General features: G+C 43.6%; 1 protein-coding gene across 1 annotated transcript in view; it reads left to right on the forward strand.

Annotated features, from left to right (window-relative positions):
- The first annotated feature begins 3,598 nt into the window (after nucleotides 1–3,598).
- The window catches only part of LOC143008540 (contactin-associated protein-like 4), a 38,836-nt gene continuing 16,326 nt past the window's right edge, over nucleotides 3,599–26,108 (forward strand). The window contains exons 1-8 of the mRNA XM_076160349.1: nucleotides 3,599–3,683; nucleotides 12,097–12,207; nucleotides 15,352–15,545; nucleotides 17,045–17,192; nucleotides 19,173–19,373; nucleotides 24,208–24,383; nucleotides 24,494–24,637; nucleotides 25,834–26,101. Coding sequence (XP_076016464.1) covers nucleotides 3,599–3,683; nucleotides 12,097–12,207; nucleotides 15,352–15,545; nucleotides 17,045–17,192; nucleotides 19,173–19,373; nucleotides 24,208–24,383; nucleotides 24,494–24,637; nucleotides 25,834–26,101 — 1,327 coding nt within the window. The remainder of the gene's footprint in view (nucleotides 3,684–12,096; nucleotides 12,208–15,351; nucleotides 15,546–17,044; nucleotides 17,193–19,172; nucleotides 19,374–24,207; nucleotides 24,384–24,493; nucleotides 24,638–25,833; nucleotides 26,102–26,108) is intronic.

Below are 26,108 nucleotides of genomic sequence, written 5' to 3' on the forward strand. Positions count from 1 at the left end.
GCCAAATTCCAACTTGATGATGTCAGCCAGTCTGTAGAATTTCTATATGTACTGGTCTCAGACTGGCCAAGTGCTTGATCTTGAGTTTGAATCGTACAAACTGGTGGCATCAGCTCACTCATTGAGTTCCTCCACATTATTCATGAGTGCATAATCTAAAGACTGAAGCACAAATAACACAAACCTTCCTTCACCTCTGGTCAATAATGGAAACCAACCTGGAGTCGATAATGGAAACTAAGCCACTTCTGAAGCGAGCGGCGCCGGGCAGAGCTGCACGCCAGCAGAGGCCTTTGTGCAGACGGGATGTGCAGTTTGTCACGCCGCACCGCCCGGGACAGTGTGTCATTAAAGGAAAGAAACACTCCTGCTTCCAAAATGCAAGAGGATGCACTTTTCCTCAGAGGGAAATGTTTCACCCAGTCTAATAAACAAAGCATTCCCACGGCGTGCGGAGCCTCCTGCTCAACAAATCACGCTACATGCTGCAGGGTAATCTTTAATTATATGTAAGGTGTATCATTAATTTCTTCTCTTTTGTGTGTTGAAGGAGAAGTTAAAAAATCTGTACATCACAGTTAAAAGCACAATTGCAATAGTGAAAGGGAAATTTCTCTCTGTCTCTTTCCTCTCTGCCACAGTGCTATGAATCGTTCAGTACAGAGGCAGGGGGTTCATTTCTTTGTACCTTCACAGCTGAATTTATGCACGCCTGTAAAATCCTTTTGCTTTAAATAGAGAGGAGCAGGAGAGAGTGACATGGCTGCACGGCACTGTGAGCTGAGGAGCTGCTCAATCTAGACAGCAACACTTTGTCCAAGTAGTAGAAGACCTCACTCCTTCTCTCAAGCCCTCATCACCCACAACACACGGCTACAATCACCTTCGATAGAGGATCAATTCTGTCTATCTTCAGTCTAATCTTCACCTGCTCAACACGCAAAGCCAGATTCAAAGATTATTTTCTATTTCATGCAGCCGGCACACTGGCCGACCGGAAGGCCGTCCGCAGCCTGCAGCAGGTGTTGTGAATATAAATTGGCATAAGAGTGCATCAATCATTGACTGCCTTCATTCGGTATGCAAAATAAAAATGATGTTTAAACAAAACAAGGCCTGGCAAGCCGCAGAGATGCTGGAAAACAGCTGCAAAGCAAAATGAGTCGCCTCATTTACCAGCAAAAAGAGTTTAATTGACCAAAATACAAAGTTACAGCAATGTTGTTTTATTCAGCAGTAAGTTCAAATGAAATTTCATTTAACAATTAAGTGAAAGCCAAATATTAATAATAGTAATAATGATAAGTCCTAATAAATTCTAATTTACTCCAAATGTGTCGCTTCATTTAACAACCAACTTACCAATAAGTTATTAATACCAAGAAGGAAAACTTTTAATGTCAATGTAGATCATAAACACAGCTCAGTCCATTTGATGGCTTCTGTTTCAAAATCAATATGTTGGATGTGGAACCACAAACGGCCCGACTAACAAATGGTTTGCAAATGTTTTCCATCCAAATATTCACTTTCATGTTGGCTTTTAAAGGGCGCTGACATTCCTTTCACTTAGCAAATATCTGCTAACAGGAAAATCCAAATATAGACACAACATCCAGAGACTCAGATGAAGAACTGAAAAAGGGGAACTTGATAAATTGCTAAAAATGTCCAGTCTCTCTTCATGCCTCTCAAACAGAGATATTGAAAAACCTCCTCTGCTGTCTTCTCTGTCTTTCTAAATTATTTAGGCAGAAAACAAAGGGCAGAGAAGCCGACGTGCACCGGGCAGCAGCAGCAGCAGCAGCAGCAGCAGCAGCAGCCGCCAGCCTCATTCACATGCTGCCTGCCTCTCTGCAGTGTAACAGCCCAACATCATCCCTGCACCCCCGAGTAGCTGTAAGTCATCACAGCAGATAAAACAAGGGGCTCAAATAAGGCAAAGCAGGCCGGCGTTCAATGTACTGCGCCTTTAAAACGCAGGTGAGTCAGAGCGCTTCAGACGAGGTGTTACGACATCATTTAACACACATTTAAGATGATGAATAATGAATAAGCTTTTTGTTCCACTCCGTTAAGTAAAAGTCTGAACGTCTGATTGAGTTTCAGAAACACGACTCTTTGGTGGTTTGTGATGATGATGTGATTTTATCTGACCTCAACCAGAAGCACTGAGAATAATCTGTCCTTTACAAAGATAAAACATCATTGCTCCACTTTCTGTGTTCTTTATGAGCCACAAAGGCTGGAGGTGGCATCAAAATATAAATCACTTGGACGTATAAAAGTGGAGCCAGACACACTTCTCTGCCCTGGAATGTGTGTGCGTGCGCGTGTGTGTGTGTGTGTGTGTGTGTGTGTGTGTGTTTGTATTAACTTTAATCTCTTGTGTTTGTCTCTGCGTTGCTTCTCTGTGTTGCGGACCGACACGTCAAACAAGCGATATCACCTCCCCTCCTTCCCTTTAATCCAAAATGACAAGAAAGCAAATAATCTGATTTCTTTCACCGCATGATCAATAGTCATGCAGACATATTTCCACGGCTGTGTTTCTTATCGTTGTGCTGATAAGGTGAACTCTTCCGCCCTCGGTTGCTTGTGATCCTTATTCTATATCCCCTATATGCCTTCTTGAATGAAAGATATCTAAATGAGACGTCCGTCCACTGTGTCCCTGCTGGACTTTGCCATTGTTGAAAGCGTCACGTTTGCGCAAAAACTGCCAATAAATCTGTCTGATTATCACACTTATGCAGAAACAGTAAGCTGAGGGAAAACATGGACGCAGGACTTGTTCCCCTGGCAAAATTGAATCTGGCCGATGCTGATATGAGGCAGGCGGGCAACCAGAACCTCTAAAACACCTGTCAATCAAGGATATAGCAAAATCAATTCATTTCCAAAGCGATGGGGTTGTTGATTTGCCATTAAACTGGGCTTCTCACTTCATCACTTCACTCTCTCTCTCTCTAATGTCTCCTCTTGATGGATGTGCTGTGAAAAGCCTTTTTTCTCTCGCTGTGCCGGGGATTCCACGGTGCCCACTGAACCTTGAACCGGTGCATTACACGATGACAAACAGATGGTGAGCAGTGGCCCGGATCCTGATGGGACTTAGGACGACTCTTTCTCACATTGTTGGAGCGGAGGGAGCAGTGTCACCCGCAGCCAGGGGGGCTCTGAAGCTGAGGGGTTACAGCAGAGCAGAGGGTCTTCTAACCTTTTTAATGACTAATGAACCTTTCACTGAAGCTGTGATAGTGCTGAAAGCCCCCCATGCCCTCCCTCCCTCTCTCTCTCTCTCTCTCTCTCTCTCTCTCTCTCTCTCTCTCTCCGTTCTGCTCACTCTGCAGAGTGCAGTCAAACAGAGAGCATCCCCTTGCCTCTCTGCCAGTGTGGTACGACACAGGCGGGCGCTGTGCAGACGCAGAGCTGAGAAGTGAAAAATTCATAAGGGATCCGGAGTTAAGTGAGAAGGAGAAGAAGGAGGAGGAGGAGGAGGAGGGAGTGGAGTGAAGTGGACTGAAAAGGAGAGGAGAGACGGACTGTGCTCGCTCCTTCACGGCGCGGGATCAGCTGCTGCATCCTTTGCGCCGTCATGGATTTCTGGAGTGAGAAAGTCGGGGGAATTATTGCACAGGTTGTCCTTCTACTCTTCAGCCTGTGCGGGGCAACTGGAGAAGGTGAGCAAGAGTGAGACAGGTGGTGCAAATGATGAGGAAGAACTTATGAGGATGTGGGAAATTTTGATATCTGTGTGAATATCCTGTCACTCCTTTCTCTCCTTGTTGCTCAGTGCAGTAGTTTGCTGTTGACTTGTGGAGTTGTGTGAATGTGAAAGTGTGTGTTTGTGGGTGAGTTTATTCCTCCTCAGTGGTTGATGTGGCTGTTATGTGCAGATATGAGTTATAGGTGAGGGTATTATAGGAGTTATAGCTGCTGTTATAGTCTAACAACAAACCTCCTCCTTGAGTTCCACTTATCCCAGATTTATGATTTGTATCATTCGGCCTCATCTTGATTTTATTCCCTGTATAATTTAATGATTAAATATTTCATTGGCTTCTTTTATCCCTCTCGCGTTTCCTGTTACAATTATTTTATTCTTTTTTCCCCCTGTTGAAACATTGGCTTAGCATTGCGGGTGAGCGTGCAAAAGCAGCTTTAAGTGAAATATCATGAATAGTAGCAATTGCAAAACTTCCAAGTGTAAACCACTTCTCCAATAACAGCTGCTTCATGTGAGTTTAGTCATTGTTCAAATTCCACACGGGGTCCCACTCCTACATTGTGTTATGGAAATGTCAACAAATGGATAATTGTTTTCTGTAGAAGCTGTTTGCAAGTGGCAGACAAAAGAATGGCAAACAATGTTTCCTCCCCGTACAATATAGAGCTGACAATACTGCAGACACAGCTTTATAAAGAGGATGTCAGCGGGGAAATGTTTATTTATTGTGAGGCGATTGCTGTGTTAAATTGTGTTCTGAGTCGACATGCCTCAATAAACAAGATTTTTCGAAAGTATTTGAGAAAATAAAATGACACAGAGGCGTTCAGGCTCAGCGGAGAAGGGAGAAGGAGGTGAATTGATGGATATTGCCGCCTCGGTTTTTTGTATTTTGCATTGTTTTTGTTTATATTCTGGATTTTACGTTTATATTCCTCTTTACAGACTACAGCTGAGATTGAATTGCTCAGAAGGCAAAGGGAGGTTTGGTCTCGGCGGAGTGCCAATTGAGAAGCACAGCCCAAAAAAGAGAGAAAGAAAATGCATCTGGCTACCAAATCAATACGTGGAGTCTGAAACCCATTTTTGCCCCCACAGAGACCCTACATGCAGCACATTAGCCACTTAGTAATCTCTCATGCCCTCCTTCTGCATTTCATGTGAATTTGTGTGAGTGCTGTGCCAGTGCCAGAGGCAAGGTCTGACCAGAGCGATCTGTCAGAGTGAACAAAGGAGGTGAAACACTGAGCAGAACTCCAGCCTGGGTGGGCAGAGTAGGTGGAGAGAGAGAGAGAGAGAGAGAGAGAGAGAGAGAGAGAGAGAGAGAGAGAGAGAGAGAGAGAGAGAGAGAGAGAGAGAGAGAGTGTGTGTTCTGTGACATGATGTCCACAGGTTTGATCCCCACAATAGCCAGTGATGTCACTCTTTTATGGTTGCTCCAGGTAACAGCCACAGTTAAATGCCCTGCAGAGTGGATGCAAATATTAATGAGTTAGTTAATGGGCAATTATGTAATGGGAGTCGTTTATGGAGCCTACAAGCTTTGAGTCCAGCTGAAAACTGAATGCACCAGCTGATGTTAAATGATCGGCACTCAGTCAAAGTCATTCAGCCTCAGGAAACGATGCCGCCCCTGCACTTAATGCAGATCCTGGAGCGGTGCCAGGGTCAGAATCTAAGGGGATTCTCAGATGCGGAGGGGAATGTCCTTAAGCTTTAAGGGTCGAGTGTCGGCTTGTAGTAGAAACTGTAAGTGCAAGGAACATTTCTTTCATCCCTGCTCATGTAGCCTACGGTAGTGATGGCTCAAGAAGGCGATGAGAAGATGGGAAAGGGATGGACCAGGGAATAGAACCTCTGATGGAAACCCAAGAATAAAGCTTGGAAAGGTAGAGGAGGAGGAGGAGGAGGAGAGTTGGGCCGCAAACAAGACGCAGGTTGATCAGCCAACAAACAAGAAACTGGACGAGAACAAACCAACAAACAAGAAACTGGATGGACGCTGTGGGTTAGGAAGAAGCCAGAAGCTAGAAGCCGAGCAGCGAGACAGAAGCCAGCGGACAAGTTTGGGCAGGATCAGGTGGGAAAGCTGGCAGGAGAAGGAGAATACGAGAGGAGGAATTCAGGCGGATGGATAAACAGAAACAACAAAAAAAGGTGGAAAAATCATTAAGAAGTCAACAGGTCCCAGCGGGAAGGGATGAGGCTTTGAGTGGCAAACCAGGGGAGAATACGAGAAGATGGAAACAAGAAGCTTACATTTCTGCAGCTGCTTTAGAAATAATAAGCAATGTAGAGTTTAACAAAAGTCCCTTAGCTGTTATGTGTGTTTGTGTGTGTGTGTGTGTGTGTGTGTAGGGGTGGGGGGGGGCATGTGTGCCTGAGCATATGTGCCTCAGTCTGTGCATATGTTCCTCCTCGCCCTCTATCTCTCTCTCACCGGTCGTGGTTAAACCTACATCAGCTGCTGCAACAGAAAGAGAACGAGAGAGAGAGAGAGAGAGAGAGAGAGAGAGAGAGAGAGAGAGAGAGAGAGAGAGAGAGAGAGATCGGTAGAGAGTCAGCTGGTTTTGTCCCAGTGCTGTTTAGAAATGGGAATTGTTGGCTGATGATGGATGCTAAGCAGTAGATTTCCATGTATTTGATTATTCAGCAAGAGGCTAAATGGTACTTAGGGGTCTTTTTTAACTTTATTTTCCCCAAGAACATTAATTTTCTCTTTTTCAGCAACAAATAGTTCGACGCATCCCTGTGCCCAGGAGACTTTACTGTACGTGGGCCAAACCGAGCGCACCGTAAAGTGAAGACTAGCCGAGCATTAAAACTGCCGTGTAAGAGTGAGAAATAAGCAATATACTACTGAAGGTACTATAAAGGGGCGAATCATGGTCTCTCAACTAACCCACTGAAACTGTGGAGGACAAAGTTAGACAAAGTAAAACATGGAAGTAGAATGAGGCAGAGTCTTCCTCGCATCAAGGAAGATCATTGAACAGAGACCATTGGGAGTGAATGAAGAATGGAATCTACTGCCCTTTATATCTGACGTTCCCTTTCCTGTAACCACATGTTCCCAAACAGGATCCGTGTGGGATGAAGTGAGTGGGGTCAGTCTGTCAGAGGCCCCGGGTTAATTTATTGACACACTCGAGTGTCCCTGAGTGTCCCTGACTCTCTGATCGTATGTGCAGAGACCCATTTACACATTATTCACCTTAGTCACATTATTGGTTTTCTTTCATCATCGTTCCTTTAAACAGGCAATCTTGCTGACAAATGCTCATTTCAGATGGAGGAGAGTTTGATTATTGGAAATGTGATAATTAAAGGAAAAATTCTGCAACTTTAACCTCGTGTTGGGTAGAGACGGAATCTCATTTTCTTCCTTTCAGAGGTTTCTGTTCCCTGCCTGCTCTTTTAAATCTTTTTTCATTTTTATTTTTGGTACCAGAATTGATTTTATAAAGTGCTCTGCTGCCTTAAAATATGTTCATTGTTTTGGGCAATTTTCTTAACCAGCTATATTATCTCTATGTCTGTCCTTTAAAAGCTTTGAGAATCTTCCACATTCTGTTTACCGATGAACCTGAAGCTTCCACACAGCTCCATTTCTCCCTTTGAATATATCCAATTCTTGTGAATATAATGTGGATTTCCCTGCAAAACCCATTGTCCTTTATGATTGATGAGTCGTTGCAGTTTGAGGAGAAAGCCAAACGAAAGCAAAAGGAGGAACTCCCTCCCATATTTCTTCTTTAGTGTCATTTATGAAAATGTGTGTCAGTGGAAGCGAGCCATGAATATGATCTGATGAAGTCTGGGCGACGTAGCGGTGGCGGCGCCTGTCGGTACAAACCTGGAGCCGTCAGTCATAAATCTGGATTTATTAACCCGGAGACAAGTGGTTAAGTGATAAAACTGACAGAGGCCTGAAGTCCATCTATCAGAGTTTGTGACGCGTTGATATTTGCTCAAGGCCTCGTCCCACTGGTCCCTGAACACACACCCATACATCAAATTGCCCTGTCATTAGTTTTAGATGACTTGTTGCCACACCAAGAATCTGTCCGGCCGTGCTGAGGTCACTGCGTTCTGTCACTTTGCAGATGCAGCACTGGGTTGTACTGTAGATGCGTGTATGTTCGGTTTGCACTCACACACTGGATGCTTACTGGCAGTATGTTCCAATTTTGTCTATACTGCGATTAAGTCAAAGATTTAGAAATTCATTGGATCTGCTCATTCACAGCATCTTAACGCATACTATTGACCTGTTGTCCTCATATACTGTACGATTTAAAATGCAACTTGGCAACCTGTAACCGCAGTTTGAATATGTATCTGATGCTTCATACAGTATGCATTCCCTCAAATCCATTCTTTAGAATATTGAATCCAATGTTTTGCTCGGCTCATACTCTGATATTCTACATTATGCTCCATCCTGCTCCAGAGAGTCCTGGGCATAATTTAACTGAACATCTACATACTGGAGCTGTCTGGATGTTCCTTAAGACTGTAAATTGCCATCTGTTACCTTTTACGCCCAAGCCCAGTTTCTGCCACGAGGGATAATTAGATCAGCTGCGGTGTCGTGGTAAATGTGAGTGAGAAAAAACAGCAGTGGCATTAAGGAGTGGAGCTGACATTGAACACTGCAGGACAAAGCTGAGGCGAAGCAGAAAGTTTGCAATGAGACACACACGGCAATGTCTGAGGAGCCGGTTAATGACGTGGTTAATGGGGTGTGAGACACCGCAGAGAAACAAGGACTCACCCGAGAGCACCTGTAAGAGCAGGAACGCTTCTCCCCCCGTCACTTTGGTTTGTTTTGATCAGCTCTCAGGACGTCACCTTCAGAGGAAACAAGGAGATCCTTAAGAAAAGGTTCAAAGATTGACACATTTGAACCAAAGGAAACATCTAAGTAACAGCTCATTACCAAGCACCCATGAAAAGCCCTGTGTGTGTGTGTGAGAGAGAGCTTGTGAGTGTGTATGAATGGCGTGAATGGAATGTGAGAAACTTACAGCCCATGTAGGAAAGTGAGCACACCAGGCAAGATGGGCTATATTCAATAAAGATTAAAGATACAAATGAAACTTCACAGCCTTTATAATGTGTGTGTGTGGCACTTCTCATTATCTTTGGTTTAGTAGCTATTATTTATACTTTCAAATTAAAGTCTTTGTACAGTTGCAGATTACATAAATGATCTCCACAAATGCTTCATGCTCTCTTCTTTGTTGTATACTATTAATACTCTATAATTCGATTTCAGATAAAAACAGCAGTTAAAATGTTACTGCTGCACTAATAGACATTTGTAGAGCTTCACTCCAGAATGAGAACAAACCACCTGCTGTGATAAAAACCAATGCTGTCATGATACTAAAAGTGCTTGTTTACATCGTTGGCTTGGAGCTACCAGCTATTTTGAACGCATTACTAAGAAAATGGAATCATTTTAGCGAATACACTTCTTTAATGTTTCGGATTTAATGACAACTGGAGAGCCGCCATCAACCGGCTCGTGTCCATTAGCACACAAACAAATGAAGGAAATAGTTTTTATTCTTTGTTTGATTCTTTGATTTGTTGTTTTATTCGTGTTCGTTTTGCTGCGTTTGCTTGTTAGTCCGTGCCTTTGCTGTTATGACTACCAAATTCTTCTTCTGATTATTATCATCTCTAAAATCAATAGTTGCATTTCAATTGTGGAGTTATATAACTAATCTGAATAAATTATATCAATTGATTGCCTGGTGGAATCTGTTTGTGTTTCAATGAATTCTACAGTTCATGATGCTGGCGGCCATTAGCATTAATCTGGTCCATCGCCTTGCCTCTAAATCTGTATAAATCATGCCGACTCTTCCTCCTCCTCTTGCCCCCTATTGCCCCCTACAGCAGCATTTGAGCTGTTTGTAATGCGTTTCATCACCCAGGCAAGGTCGGCGCATGTGTACGCTCATTTTCACAATCACATCGCAATTGCCTTGGCTCAAGAGAGACACGGACGGTATCAGGCTACCATGCGGGTCAAGGCAGGCGGGCACGGTTTCTCTTTGCGCCATTGCAGTTTCATTCCTCTACAATGAAAGTTTAACCGGGCACGTTAATGAGTAAAAGGGCTCACATTACACACAGAGATGCGACTCTTTGTGGAATTCACTACAGCGATTTTGAAAATGATGGGAGCAGTTTTCTAAAGCGGCCTTGAGTCTAATCCAAAGTAAATGGCTGAAAGCTTCTTGCATTCAAAGTGGATGAGCAGAAGTACATTAAGAGCAGCTAACGAACAGAGGGAACGTACACAGTGCTTCTAACAGGCTGCCACGTCTGCTTTATTTACAGCACAAAGCCCAGACGGAGAAGATGTGCTCTTCCCTGCCCTTTTCTTAATTTATACAGTGTGTGGCTGCAACACTGAGTGCATTCGTCACTTAACACAAGACCGGCTTCCTCTGGAGAGAACTCTGTTGCCCCTGACCGCAACTTTCCAACATGAATTATGGTGGCGGAGTTAGAGTTGTTCCCCACACAGTCTATTCCTCCTCCTACGAAATGAGGACAGAACCGTTTCTGCTCTTCACTTTCTATGACGCAAACACACATTTCACCAGGTTCTTCTTTGTGTGTCTTTTGTTGTCATCTCTTGTTTGTACCTACTGGCTTTTATCTCATTTATCTGGCACAGTATTGCATATTTTATATCTGTCTGTTCGTATATTATGTCGTCATTTCTGCATTTTGATTTCCCGTTTTCTTTTCCCAAATAATCTGAAGAAATGGAGTGTACCCAGCCTAACACAGGCTATGAGGCACCTGTATTCTTCTGAGCACAATAAGGTTTTGATGAGTGGGAGGACAGACTGGGCGCTTTATTATATCACCTGTTGTTTTTCTGTCTGTGACACTGCTTACACAGCTTTCATGGTCGCAATTAAAGATCCTGTTTCTAAGTTTGTATGAATTATTACGATTATTGCTGCGAAGACAACTGCATGCAGCATCTGAAAATGCTCCATTATCTGCCTCTGAGAAAATGACGAAGCAAGCAAGTCACTTGAAATTAAAATGCAAATAAAGGTAGTTTAATGATTGCAACAACAGCAGGACACTTCAGACACATGGTGAACACGTGGAAACAAACGTGCAAAGGCTGTTGCATGTATAATGGGAGGGGTACATTGAAGTCTTGAAGATTTGAAGAACACAGTTGGCGTTTCAGGGCACAGACAGGCAGCCTCGGTGCGATTACTGTGCTCACTGATGCACGGCTGAGCAATTACATCACAGTGACAGACGCGCTGATCTATGAATGTTCAGCCTTCGTTGAAGAGCTCTGAACCTGTAAATGTTCTGATTGCTGTTGTTTATAGGAAGTGGGGGATGATGCCCCTCAGCTGTCAAGACCTGTGATGTAATCATTGACTCTGTGGGCCCCTCAGCAATACAGTAAAGTGGTTATGAAATGGACTCCACGTGAAATATTAGTCTGCCGGATGAACGATGATGATGAATGCTTGCAACCTGCTGGACAACATACTACACATGTTTACATCAACAAAACATACAGATTTACCTAAACTCACTTCTGTGTGTTTCGCAATTTTGAGCTGACCATAAAAGTTGTTCGAAAATCTCTAAAACTGCATTTTTGTTGCCATAATTGGTCCGTGGAATCCAATTACATAAGATAAAAATGGAAATAGTTTTTGTGTTTATGACATCCAGCATCAGCATTGTATCTTTAACCTTCAGGTTCTATGAAAAGTCTCATTATACATCAGAGATCCACACCCCCAACGCCCAGTTTGTCTAATTAATGAATCGCTGCTTGGCTGTTTTGGACACCATGCATTATTTATCCATACAGCTCTCATTACACTGAAAAGAACACAAGAGTCAAGCTTGATATCAGGGAGTAAGATCCACTGCTAACATTCACATAATCCGCAGTATCATTAAAAAAGATATTCTCACTATTGTGGCAGGAAAGCACCATTTTGTGAACTCCTACAATTAACATGCTATTCTGTATTATCTGGTTAATGTTAATGGAGATATGACGTACTAGTTCCCCTCCATGATCCTCTAATTGTCAGTTGTGTTCATTTCCTGTTTTATTTTGTAATCATCTCCCGTTACATTTTCTCCTGCTTTACTTCCTGCCCTCGTGTTTCCTGTTTTGTTAGCTGATTGTTTCCACCTTTGTGATTTTCCTCACCTGTTCTGTGTTCCTTTGTGCTCCTTGTTGTTCAGTCAGTTAGCTTGTGTTTGTGTTCCATCCGTAGTTCAGTGTTTCCTGTATTAGTTTGTCCCCGTTAACACTGAGTTTCTGATGGTTCTGTGACTTACAGAGGCGTGTGATGGCCCGCTGGTGTCCAACCTACAGCCGTCGTCCTTCAGAAGCGCCTCCCACCTGTCCAGCAGCCACGGGCCAGGCTTCGCTAAGCTGAACAGGAGAGAAGGTGAGTCACAGCACAACGCCTGCCCCTGGCTCTGAGTGCTATATTCTAGTGTCTTTTTAGTGTTGTTAATCATTATGTGTGGCATCATAAACAGCAGCCCAGCAAATTTACTGTGAGCCTGTCAGGTCACAGCTGTCCTGTTGTCAATGCAGATGATTTCCATTAGATATATGGTGGCTGCAGATGGAGAGGTGTTCTCGTCTGCATGGTTGGAGTACATAAACAAAAATTAAAGACTTAATTAGCTTGGGAATTTTCAAACTATTGCAGTTCAAACAACAAGCGTCCACAAAACCCTCTAACTCTTTTGCAACATCAAAGAAAGTAAAAGTAAAAGCAGGGAATCTGAGCGTAGAACCACTTTGTAGCCTACTAGATTGGTTTTTTAAAGCTTTTTTCTTCCACATTGGACAAACAACTCGATGACAGCCTGCTGGGAAAAAAACAAACCAGGCAGCTTCTCAGAATGCTAAAATGCTGATATGGACAGGATGCTATTGCTCATGAGAAACAGGAACGCCTTAAAGCTTCTTTCACCTCCCCCTAGTCCCACGTTTAAAAATTTACTCTTTGACATCAATAAATTATTGCTACGCTCTCCATCTTTCTTTACTCGTTTCTGTTGATGACCTGCAGAAGTAAAGCTCTCTTCAGTTTCTGTTCAGCCCCGACTCCCCTGCAAGGCACACAGAACACATCAAAGATTCACTCAAAGTGACACCACAGAGATGACAGATAAACAACAGTTATTCCTATTTGTTCTGTTGACATGTATTGCAGGTATATGACTGTGTCGCATCACAGACATTGCGAAAGGTCACCTTCTGTCGCCAGAGGAATACATCTGAGTGGATCAGCGGTCTAACATTTAAACAAATTCCAGACTTTCTTTGTAGAATGTTCTGAGACGCAGGGTTGGCTGTTTTTGTACTCGAACCAGAGACGAAAATCACATGAAAGTGCTGTGTTGTCTTTGTCTTTGACACAAACTCTGACAGATTCTCACCATCTGGGGGAGTACAAGAAGCACAGCCTGAAGGTCTTGGTTTCCTCGGTGTGTTTCATGGCGAAAAGCTGTAAGCAAACACAGCCCTTGTGTTTCCCTGCAGCAGAGCCATCCTGCTTTCTCTGCTTGCTGATCAGAGTCTGATCCGGGCAAAGGAGAATCTGATGCATTTTAGGGACTAAACATATGTAATTTGGTTTACAAAGTTGAATCCGAGAAAATAATATGACAGGATAGAAGCCGGAGATATTTTTGTGGTTCATTTGCATGAAAGGCTACGTTAGATGAAATAGAATGTAGGAATAGCAACAGTGCAAACACAACAATCTCTGCTGAGTGATGAATATCCTTTCAGCTGATCTGAAATCATCTTAATCCCTTCTGGTCACATATTGGTTCTGGTGTTGCCCTATTGGCTTTCATTGGCCTTGTCAATGATTTTTCATTAACATCTCACAAATACTTTACAAATGTCCTATCAGCTCTCTGCCTTAGAGATAATTAGCTGGTTTCATTAGATGCTTCTTTAACACTTTCACCTAGGTTGCAGGGGACTTAACTTAATGAGTAACATTAATGAAGCGCGGTCAAAAGCACATTTTGTTCAATTGTAATGTACAAAATAAGACGATAAAAGCAGAAACAGGTGCAGTGAGGTCAGGTGAGGCGTTTAAAGCAGCCAGGAAAAGTTTTGGGGCTTTAAGAGTGAAAATGAGGGAATGATATGCAGGCAGCACTTAACCCAGCTGGAGGTTGCAGGTGTGTCTGGTGTGTAGGTAACAGGCGTGGAGTGCTAATTGGGTCCAGGTGCGGCTCGTTGCTTCGTTATCCTGTTGTGTCACACCTGATGACTCCTCATCAACACCTCCCTGCTCCTGCTCACTCAGGAGGCTGTGCAGCGAGCGTATGTCATAAATTAGGAGGATTAGATGTGTGTGGATGCAGCAGGTTGGAAAGATGGGAGATGTAGATAAATAGTTTTACTCTAAAAAACAAAATACTTGACTTTGATGTAGATAGTAGAGTACAAAGCTGCCTCAATGTTACAAAAACATTCTATCCATTCCAATGCTTCCACTTCTTTACAATGATGTGACTTTATAAACTAAATAAACAAAACCCTGAGACACAAACTAGTTTTTATTTTCAAAACACTGCCACACACTTGCAATAGACCAAAACAAACCGCTTCATTCACGTGAAATTAAAACGGCTTCAGTTGTGCAATCTCAGCCGTCCACAGTAAATCAGTGGATAAATTGGCGTCTCCTGCTCATTCGAGTCTCCTCCAGCTGCTGCTGACGCTCTCAGAGGAGCAGCTTCAGTCAGAGGCAATTTACCAGCAAAATGAGCAGCAGAGGCTCCACGGCCCCGTTTAAGAGAAACGCACAGCTATTTCCTTTTTATCTATCTATCTATCTATCTATCTAGCCCTATAATACATGCCATACACACACATCATGTATGTATATATGAGATAAGAACCTAAGTGGGATAATGTACAGTAATTTTAGAGAGATGAGGGTAAGAGGGTGTGTGTGTGTGTGTGTGTGTGTGTGTGTGTGTGTGTGTGTGTGTGTGTGTGTGTGTGTGTGTGTGTGTGTGTGTGTGTGTGTGTGTGTGTGTGTGTGTGTGTGTGTGTGTGAGAATCAGGCCATATGGTAATGTGGTTTTACGCAGCTTACACTCAAGGACACACCAATGCACACACATTGACCTTTTCATTATTTACCAGGTGTTCGTCATGTGGTCGCATATTTTTCATCACCTGCCGTGTTTGGAGGACGACACTCAGAATCTCTCCTGCAGTGTCCATTTTTAATATAGCATAAGGAGTGTGGCATTCATCATGAAGGTCCTGCCTGAAGCTTCTGTTAAGCACACAGCAAACAGTCCTAAAGCTACAGATTAAACTCTTAAATGTTCCAACTGAATGATCAAAGACAGAAGTTGATACAATGTTTTTGCTCCTGGCCTTTAACTTTGGAAACGTTGCGTCTAATGAAGAACATTAAGAATAAATCATGGTTGAGGCCATTTTCCTTCCTAGTTCTACTTTTACATTTTGTTCTGAAAGTTAATATCTCCTCTAATCTATCAGATCTCTTTGTCTCTCTGCCTTTTCTCTCTGTGTCCAGGAGCTGGTGGTTGGTCTCCGCTGAGTTCGGACAGATATCAGTGGCTGGAGGTCGATCTGGGTGGGCGGACCCAAATCACAGCTGTGGCCACGCAGGGCCGTTACGGCAGCTCTGATTGGCTGACGGCTTACTTGTTGATGTTCAGTGACACGGGCCACAACTGGAAACAGTACAGACAGGAAGACAGCATAGGGGTGAGTACAGTGTGATGTGCATCATGCATTTAAACAGGATCTGTATCACAATGCTTTAGTCCCTCACACACACAGATGTGTTCATTCACAGCCCACGCAGCAGTGATGTTATAAACAATAATATAATAAGCAGGCTGCTCTCTGATCACAGCACAGGCACCATCCAGGAAACAAGACCTTGGCACCATACTGGAAGAGAGGCTTTGCGCTGGCCAATACGTTATTTCACATAGAATAGAATCATGATGTGGGCATGGATACGGCTCAAGCAGTGCGGTTCCAGAAAGTGCCAGGAAACTCTCCCTACTCTGGCAATGTGGAGAGTTGATGAGAGGAAATATTTCAGATGAGAGGGAGTGTCAGTCTAAAACTCCCTGGGGGGGGCGGCGGCTCAGGGCTTAGAGGCTTGTTGATTTCACACTCGGCATAAATTGTGATAAATCCGCAGCGTGTCTTTCTAAAGCTTTTTATATTAGTCAGCCCGCTTTATTGTGGCTTCTGGGGAAGAGATCGGACTGTTGAGTTGCTTCATCCGTTCCGATTCCCTCAGGATATCTTCTTGCTGGCCAGAATGTGAGGCGCTCAATACAGTAACTCGTTTTCTCCTCGTCCCCATCCTCTTTTCACTTTGTCCTTTCCTTCTTTTTCTCTCTCTCTATCTCTCTCCACTTCACACCCGTTATGGAAAGTCCTCTCGTAGCCTTGAAGCTACATTAGTACATTTCTATGGGTTCACTTCCACTTTATAAAACATCACATGATTTATCATCTCTATAAATGGGCAATGCTCCATGCCAAGTTTTGATTGCATTACTGAGATTCTTCCTGTGGTTCCGGCTCTTCTGTCTTGCTGTGACATCCACGATGGCGCGTTGCCACACTTTTCTGTGGGAAACCCCTCCTCCCAGGATCTCCCTCAGTCCTCCAATCAGAGCCTGCGGTTGTAAGCTTTACTCCCTTGACCTGCCTCATTTTTCAAACACTGATAAAGTAAATTAAGTGCTACTCTCAGTAGGAGACAGCAACGTGTGGAGCATAGCACTCCTGTACACAACCACTGCCAATATAGTGATTTACACACACACACACACACACACACACACACACACACACACACACACACACACACACACACACACACACACACACACACACACACACACACACACACACACACACACACACACAATCCGATCCTCTACGAGCCGAAAGTTTACCAAAGCATGGTGTCACATATACGATGTAGAACTCGTTTCCAAAATCTAATTTTCGGGCTGATTGAGGAGCCGTTCACCAGGAACATGGCTGTGTCTCCACAAAATTCTCTTCATTAAGAAATAAATCAACCGTGTCAGCTTCCACAGACGCCTTTGGGGATGCAGTTCAGTTTTAATGAAACGATAAAAGAGTCCTTCACTTATTCAGCAGTGATTTTGAGGAAAATCAGATGATGCAGATGAAGGATGAAGGGATGGATACTGTGTCTGTCTCCTCTCCAGGCCTTTCCAGGTAACACTAATGCAGACAGTGTGGTCCAGCACAAGCTACAGCAGCCGGTGATCGCTCGCTACGTCCGTCTGATCCCCCTCGACTGGAATCCCAACGGACGGATTGGACTCAGGCTGGAGACCTATGGATGTCCCTACAGTAAGTGTGTGTCTATGTTTGACTCTTTATAATGATGATAAAGATGGTGCTCAGTAGGGTGTTTACAGACACCATGTACTCTCCTGCTCCATGGTTCACTAACACTGTATGTGGAGGAGGAGAGGCAACGTCCTCTGTTAACACAAATGACTCATGGCCACCTCTTATAATGAGTCGTGTAGTAATAGCCACCAGATAATGAAGATGTGTCGTAATTAAATGAATCTTATCATCACGCATTGCTGACCGGAAAGGTGTGACGAGACATCGTGTATGCATTTTAAACCACAATTTGGTATTCATTTTTCCGCTTCGAGTGAATTAAGTCAAGCTTTCCACAGAGCATCACGCTTATCTATTTATAATATTTTGAGATATATAGCTAACAGCCAAAGAGGTGCAAAAGTAGCAGTAAGAACAAGTAATAGGAATGCAAGGAAGCTACAGATTTACAGAAATATCTCAGGAAAAAGTCCTGCAGACACTTCTCAGCAAGGGAAACAAGAAAAAGTGACGTCTAAGAGAAATGACACGGCTTTCCGTATTAACTGAGGTTTCTGGGTCGTGTCTGCTGCAGATCTACGACAGTCTTACTCCACCCGTAAGGATTTCTCTTGGCAGGAGGAACTGTGTGTTAAAAATTGCTGGCATTGCCGTCTGATTTCAACGGCTTGTATCATTCGGAACATCAGCGTCAGGAGTGAAGGCCCGAATGTGCTCCGTTCTATAATTGATGAATCTCAGCTGACGTTCCCCAGTTTGATGGTTCACTGGTGACACTGCAGGTGGGAGATGTGTGGAATCAGCAAAGTAGCACTTAAACCAGCACGACGGGCAACATTACTGTATGATTATTGTCCCGAGAGTGATGTGAGAGCTTCCAGCCAGAAATACAGAGTCCCAGAGTGGTGCTTATATTTTCACGTGTAATGAATTATAACATATTGCATGACACTGTCTTACTTTCCTGCGAGGGGGAATGAGATAAAATGCAAATTACAAGTTGCATGCAACATGGATGATTTATCTGGATGGAATAAAGAGGATGGATACAAATCGAGCGAAAAGCTGGAAGAACGTGAAATCAAGCAGAAATACATGTGAAATTTTAATTACTACATTTGAAATTAGAAGCTGATATGTCACTTTTTAGCGGATTAAGCATAATGGGATGTTTGTGTATTTGAATTTAAAATCGGAACAGAAATATTATTATAAAAAATACTTAGTTATTTAATTCTTTAACAGAAACAGGGGGGCTAGATTTAGCCAATAATTGTGTGTGTGTGTGTGTGTGTGTGTGTGTGTGTGTGTGTGTGTGTGTGTGTGTGTGTGTGTGTGTGTGTGTGTGTGTGTGTGTGTGTGTGTGTGTGTGTGTGTGTGTGTGTGTGTGTGTGTTCTCTCTCTGCTGAGCTTCTTCATGTCTCATCTTCTCGTCTTTTTAAAGTTCACATTAGTTTTCCCTTCAGGCGTCACAACAGTTAAAATAACCGCGTCGCTGTAAGTTTCACCACACAGCCCGTTGTGCAGCATGAATAATTAGCTGCTGTTTTGATTGCTGATTCTGTCACAGCAGCTTAGACTGATGAAATGTGGGCGAGCCAATGTAAGCAAGTCATCAACTTGCGCTATTATTATTATTATTATTATTATAACCCAGACAAGGAATTTGTGTGTGTGTGTGCTTGTGTGCTTGTGCCATGTGTTGGTGTCTCACACCAGATGGGATTTAAACCCTAAATTCTGAGTTTTCACTCATCTTCTGTCCAGGTTTTACTTGTGCCAACATTCATTTCCTTTCAGTCTGAGTGCTATTCAGAACCTTTATCAAAACATTTGTGTTTGTTTATCATTTAAGGTGTGGGGAAGTGATTTATTAACTTTTTCGAAATACCTTACGGATTCTCCTGATTTCTCAAACTGATGTGGAAATTATATATTCATACATTCATGCATATGTGTGTGTGTGTTGTGTTTCAGACTCTGGTGTGGTGAGCTTTGACGGTCACAGCAGCCTGGTCTACAGGCCGAGCGTTAAAAGGCAGACGACCAGCGAAAGCATCTCTCTGAAATTTAAAACCCTGAAGAATTCTGGGATACTGCTACACGCAGAGGGATGGAGCAAGCACAGCCTCACCCTGGAGTTAGAGAAAGGAAAGCTGCTCCTGCTCCTGCGACAAGGTAGGAAGGTCAAATCGTCACACGGGCACAGGCAAGCTCATGCTGCCTTTGGATTGTTGATTGTTTGAAGTTTGCAGCTCGACCCTTGAACGACGATCTTGCGAGAGAAGCGTTCAAAAATAAAGAATGAACATCTGATTCTCTAAACCCCCGTTTCATCCCGTCTCTGTCTCTATCCCCTCCTCTGTTTATCCCTTCCCATTATAAATCACTCTAAATCCCCCCCGTCTGTTCTTCCCTCCATCTCTTCCTCTCACTCTTTACCTGCCCACATCCATTCCAAACCCTTTCCTGTCAGCGAGGAGTAACACCTCCCTCCCAACCCCCCACCTCCCTGAAGCACACGTCCCTCAATCACACACCTGTCCTCCCTCTGTCTGCAGCTTCCCTCTGCCTCCCTTCATCCTCCCTCCCTCCTCTGACCTTCTCCCTGCATCACCTCACTGTTTCAGCTCATATACATTAACAGACTCAAGACAGAACATGCAGACCCGGTGCCAAGGGGTCAGATGGTGTTCATGTCCTTTCTGCTGTCACATCTTTAAGGATTCAAACTGCATGCAGGTTAAGAACGTCTGGAACAGAAATAATGTGATCAGATGTAATCATCGGTGGCGTTCGACGGTTCATTTGTCCACCTTGACAGAGTGAGCTGGAATGATGACATGTTGCGTTGTTGCAGGTGTCCTTCCTCTTAACTTACCCTCTTCTCTCCCCTCCTCTCCTCCTTCTCCTTCTCTTGACTCTACAAACTGCACTATTTTGCACATCCGCCTTGAGCTGTCAGCCGCAATGCCGCGCTGGAAAAACATCATGTCCTGTGACTTAAATATATACATTTGTGATTCAGCGCGCGTAAATGTATAATGCAGGCGGCCCCAACATAGAATTGCCTGTCTGCTGTGCTTATGTTTAATGTAGCAGAGAACTATTTTATATTATGTAAATGTCAGATGGGTTTTCGTCTCCCCAAACAACCACCAAGCTACGAAGCTGTAAAATGATCTTCCCCCTGAACAGTTTAATAAGATTGGCACAAGAAGAGAAAGATAACAGCGCGCCCACCACTACTGATTTTTATGTTAATGCAGAGAATTGAAAGTGTTTCATCAGCACCAGAGGTCAGGGAGTTTTACTTTTCATTTAAATTAACAATGAAACTATTTTATCACATCTAAATGGCGTCATACTTGCTTGTTGCATGATGGCTTTATCAAAGTCAAATCACTTCATTTTATTCGGTCATTTCCAATATATTTCTGAATTATTTATCCCGGTTCTATATTATATTGGGTGGTGGAAGCATAACAACAAGCGGATGGTGTGTAGTCCTCTGCCTCGGTCTTCTTTCATGCGACACACTGCTGCAGCACAGACGTCAGAGTCGCAGCTTTGTCAGGACGAAGAGTTTCTGACTTTTTTTTTTTTTTTATTTGAGTCCTGAAGCCAAAGCGTGGCACATGTTGTTCTCTCACAGATGCTCTACTGTAACGTCCCCCAGCACACCGCTGACTTCGGTGCTAAGAGCCTTTATACAACTCCTCCATTCAGAGTCAAGATGCTGTTATGCCTTTTGAAAACAGTGGATTTCTGATGAGGACAAAAACTTACAAATGATATTCAGACTTGGCTGGTTTGGAGGATTTGTTCCAAAACCTGGAGCTTTCCTCCCCTAGATGCAATCGTTTATGCACGTGTGAACACCACAACCTTGTCCCAGCAAAGAAGGAAACTTTTCTAGCTAAAAGGTCCAAAGATTCAAACTTCCTTGACAATTCTGATCAATCACAAAACAGTTTGCAAGCTTGTGGCATTTGTCTTCATGTTTTGGTCCACTCTTAAGTGTTACCATGCCAACACAAATGGGCCAAGTGAAACATTGTATCATATTATTCCCTGAATCAGAACAAAGCTGTGTACTTTGTGCCCACACACACACACGCACACACACACACACATCTGCAGTCTCACACCTAAAGGTCTGGCTCGTCTTTGTGAAAGGATTTCAGAACAATGAGGGATGCAAAAATGTTTTCATTGTCATAAACGATTCAATTTTCTTGCTTAGCCAAATGGAGCTCCAAACGGCTGTGCTGTTTGAGCAAATAGAATTATTAAACTCAAAATCTCCCAGCGTAACACAAAAGGAAGCAAAGTGAAAAACGCTGAGCCAAGGTCTGACAAAGACAGCATGTGTAGGCTGGGTGTGATTACTAACGACCCGCAGGTGTGTGTAAGGATCCACAGGTGTTTCTCATAACTGTTGATTAGTGGAAAGGCTGGGACGGAAGACCGCTTGATCCAAAGTATGTGTGGGTGTGTGTAGATTAGGGAGTATAAAAAACAATAATATACAATAAAAGCTATATTGTTGTTAATGTATGGATTTGTTTTGATGCTGTATATTCATCTTATCGTATGTTTGACACTCACCGTAACTTTGTCTGTCGCATCAAGGCAGACTGAGACTAAAATCTGATTCTCATTACAAATTCAGCGGCGCACCTTTACCTGCATTAGATATTCATTAGCGCGCGGGTCGGGTCCCCACCGTAACATCCCATTATGAGCTTTTTGCTCCCCTGTGTACACTAAGCAGGCTTGGGCTGCAGCTTAACGGAACACATTTAGTTCCACTCTGTTTGCCTGGAGCCACTCGGAGCGTTCCAATAAATGCCCCAGCTTATTAAAATGTACGCATCCACTTTCCAAAAAAACATCTCGTCTCCTCTCCGCTCTACATTTATTAAAATGTCAGTTTTATAGTTCTGTGGCGTCGTTGGATCATAATTAACCTCACTTCTTTTCTACCAATGGATTATTTTGCCAAGATTAATACACTTTCCCCGTGTCTGCCTTTCCTTCTGTCTCCTCCGGCTGAGATTTTGTCAGGAGCAGGTTTTAAAAAGTGTCAGATGATAGAAAGTACATTTCTGTTATCGGCTCATTTGATGCAGCTTTGGTGTCGGTGTGAAACCTGAATATTTGGGTTTTATTCCCCCTGTGGTTGCCTGAACCTGAAGGGGAAAAAGGCTCAAATTCTCTCCATAATTGCTCACAGAATCTGTGGGTGCACCAACATGAGCACGAGGAGGCGCTTACAAACATTTCTGTCACGTCATTGTTATGAGAGAAAATGTCCAGTGGGTGCATGAGATGAGTCAGTCAGGATACAGCAGGCAGAATGAATGGTAAGCTGCGTGTCATGATCAATACTCTGCTATTGATTAACCGTGTTATCCCACTCCGGCCGCTCTGATTTATGGGACGGGCTTACGGTTGTGTTCCGTCTTATATGGTGGTAAATAAACAGCTTAACCTCACCCACGAAAACACACACACGCACACGTCAGAGAGAAGCAGAGGGGCTTTATTTTATAGCCCACGGCCACACACACACAGTGAGGAGAGCGTATACCTCCGACAAGGCTGAGAAGTATGGATTTCCCTGCTGTGATGTTCAAATAACTAAAAATTGAAAGATGGTAATATAGCAGCAAATTTCTAAATCCCTATTCAATAAAACACGTACGAGAAAGCAGAGATTTGACTTTTTCATTTTATTCTGCATCTAAATTGAAACGTGCTCAGACAGTGAAGGAATATCAGTAAAATAATGTGTTCTCTTTGTTTTAGGCTTGTCGAGAAAAAACTTGAAATAAGTGTCTAGCTGGAGCGGGTTCAGCGTTCCCGCGTCACGCTGCTGTTGACTGATAGCGAACACAGTCCCTCTCATTTTAAACTGGATGGAATGGAATGAAACAATTACAGCCGCCCGTCGTCGTCTGGTACAACCTGCCAATACCCCCGCACCAAATTACATTTTGAGCCTGATCCAAGCAGCCTTAATGCAGCACTGACAGCAGATTATTGGCACATATTGCCTGCCGTGGATGACATCGCACAGGAACTTACAGAGGAGGAATGTTTAAAAGACACGAGTGAACCTTTCATGAAAGCAGCGGCGCTGAAAATCAAAAAGGGCTGAAAGGCTGTGAAACTAATGAGACTGAACACTCCATGCCTGTTATGTTTGGGGGCTCTCAACATTGACAGTTGACATAGTTTTGCCAGCTTCATTCATTCATTCATTATTTACAAATCCACTTTACATTTGTTTTGCATATGGATGTAGCGTGGATGTGATTTGTTTATGTCTGACATCGTCGTTTATCTTGTTGCTGAGCTGCACACCATAGAATTCCAAGCAACTGTGTTCGAAAATATCGATTTAATTGAATAAACCACAACAAATCTGAGCTAAAGTGTGGTGAAAATCAGAAAACGATTTTACAGTTAAAACTTCTATACTATAACTTTATTAAATCGACAGCAGACAGAACTGAATAGAATGAAAAAGAAAAAGTCTCTCTCTGTCTCTCTGTCTCTTTCTCTCAGCAAAGTTGTCTCCCTTCAAACCATGCAATTCATATTTAATGACTTGGTGCGTTTAGTTCCAAACTCTGCTCTCTGCCAACACTTAAGGGAATGCAGAAATTGATTAATTAATCTGCCGCATTTGTTTGTCATTTACTTTTGCCTTTTCTGTCTTATTTTGTTGTTGTTGTTGTTTTAGTGCATTCATTTCCCTGACAGAAAATGGTGAAACTGTGAATATTGAATTTGTCTGCCGTTTTCAAACAATGGATTCCAAGCTGCTGCCAACTTTCTACCCTGAAACAACACTTATGAATGAATTCAATCTTCCTCATTGCACCGATAAAAAATTTCATTTAATGTCTACAAGCCACTTAAGTGTTCTCCTTCAGCTTTTTGTCTCTCATCTTCGCCTCTCTCTCTCCTTCCTCCCCCTCCTGTTCCTGGTGTGCTCCAGGTAGGAGCTCCTCCCCCGACGGCGACCACGTGGTGTCCCTTGGCAGCCTGTTGGACGACCAGCACTGGCATCACGTGGCAGTGGAGCGTCACATCACTCACCTCAACCTCACTGTGGACAGAAGCACACAGTGGGTCCAAATCCCCCAAAGACTCGCCCACTGGGATCACGAGCAGGTGTGTGTGTGTGAGTGAGTGAGTGAGTGAGTGAAGATGAAGAAATACACTCACGGGTACACATCCGACATACTTTTTATTGATGCATGTCTGCTGTTTTCCCGGTGCAGATGAGTGTGGGAGCAGATCACGGCCTCTCAGGCTCTCAGAGGTCAGTGGACTCCAACTTCCATGGATGTTTGGAAAACCTCCTTTACAACGGCCTGAACCTGATCGAGCTCGCCAGGCAGAAAAACCAGAGAGTTACTGTGAAGGTAATCTGCTGGATGCCGTACAAAGTGCCTTGCAGTATTTGTCCAGTGTCACAACAGAATCCTAATAATAAACGATTCTAGTCTCTGCCTGCATGTTTAATTGATGATTCTGTGTGTCGCATCTACAGTTACACTGCTTGGTACCGGTTGAGTGAGGGATTATTGTTCACACACTTGAAAAGCACTTCTTCTTTCATTTCTTCCGAATTCCGAATACCCCACCTAATCAATGGATGGATTAATGCATGAATAGTTTGGATTTATCTGCACCTAGTGGACAGAAATGCATTTTCCCATACAGCAGCATGTTTATGGAGGCACAGGTTACAGGTTTGTGCTTTCTGAATGCTCTTCTGTTTAGAGAGACAGTGGGACAGTGTTTTCTTAATGAATGTCATCATTGTATAAATGCACTAAGCTGAAATCTCAATATTGTAGTAAAATGAAATTGTAAAAAGTAGTTGTAGTCCCAGTGCTACAATTTTGCACTCTCTTAATTTCTTCTTTCTGTTTTGCAATGAAACAGCCTTTATTTACTGTAAATTCTTCAGATGTGCAGATTTGTGTGAGTGTCTCTCTCTCTCTCTCTGTGTGTGTGTTTGTGTGTGGGGTGCTTATTGGATTGTCTGAGGCTAATGCACAAACAGCGCCGAGTCTCTAAGGTGCTATCGACTTGGCTCTGCATTACTGTAAATCACTTTAAACGCCCCACAAAGAGCTCTTAGATTTGGTCAAGTGTCTGTGCTGCAAAGTCCACTGAAAATAGAAAGCTGCTATTCCCAACAGGCGACATGAGCTCCAATACATCACCGTCGCTACCTCGGCAACAGATTTACTGCAGTTACCGCACGTCAAGACTACAAGCCTACATCCAGAAATGACCAGCTGACCCCCCCAGGCTCGTCCTCTGTTTGTTGTCTCACTCTCTGACCCCTCCTGCTCACTCTCACCTCCCGGCGGTGACCTCAGGAAGCTGTTTCGTGACATTGGCGTTTTCCTGTTTTGATCTGCGTGTGCCTCTGCTAAGCCTTGGCTGTTATCGTTATGCTAATGCTATTGTGCTCTTTAAGGAGACTTGCTGATGAGATCCCGCTACTAACCCTCGGAAAATAATTCAAATTCATGTCGTATCATGTTTTCCCTCTTAAGCCATTATAATCTCTGTCTCCTCATCCCCTCCTCTGGATCTCTCTCAGGGCAATGTGACCTTTTCCTGCGCCGAGCCCGTCTTCGTTGCCATGACGTTCGCCGGCACCCAGAGCTTCCTCCGGATGCCAGGGGTGACAGAACCGTCTCCCACGGGAATGTCAGTGGGGCTCCAGTTTCGGACGTGGAATAAAGCCGGGTTGCTGCTGACCTTTGACCTGCCCAAGCAAGGGGGCGTGGCCTGGCTGTACCTGAGCAAAGCCAGGCTCCATCTAGAGATCCAGAAGCCTGGAAGGGCACCACTGGAGCTCAGCGCCGGTCTGTC

The sequence above is a fragment of the Genypterus blacodes genome, unplaced genomic scaffold (genome assembly GCF_046128005.1).
Source record: "Genypterus blacodes isolate CSIRO-AG114 ecotype Tasmania unplaced genomic scaffold, CSIRO-AGI_Gbla_v1 ptg000105l_1, whole genome shotgun sequence".
In the NCBI taxonomy this organism is placed as follows: domain Eukaryota; kingdom Metazoa; phylum Chordata; class Actinopteri; order Ophidiiformes; family Ophidiidae; genus Genypterus; species Genypterus blacodes.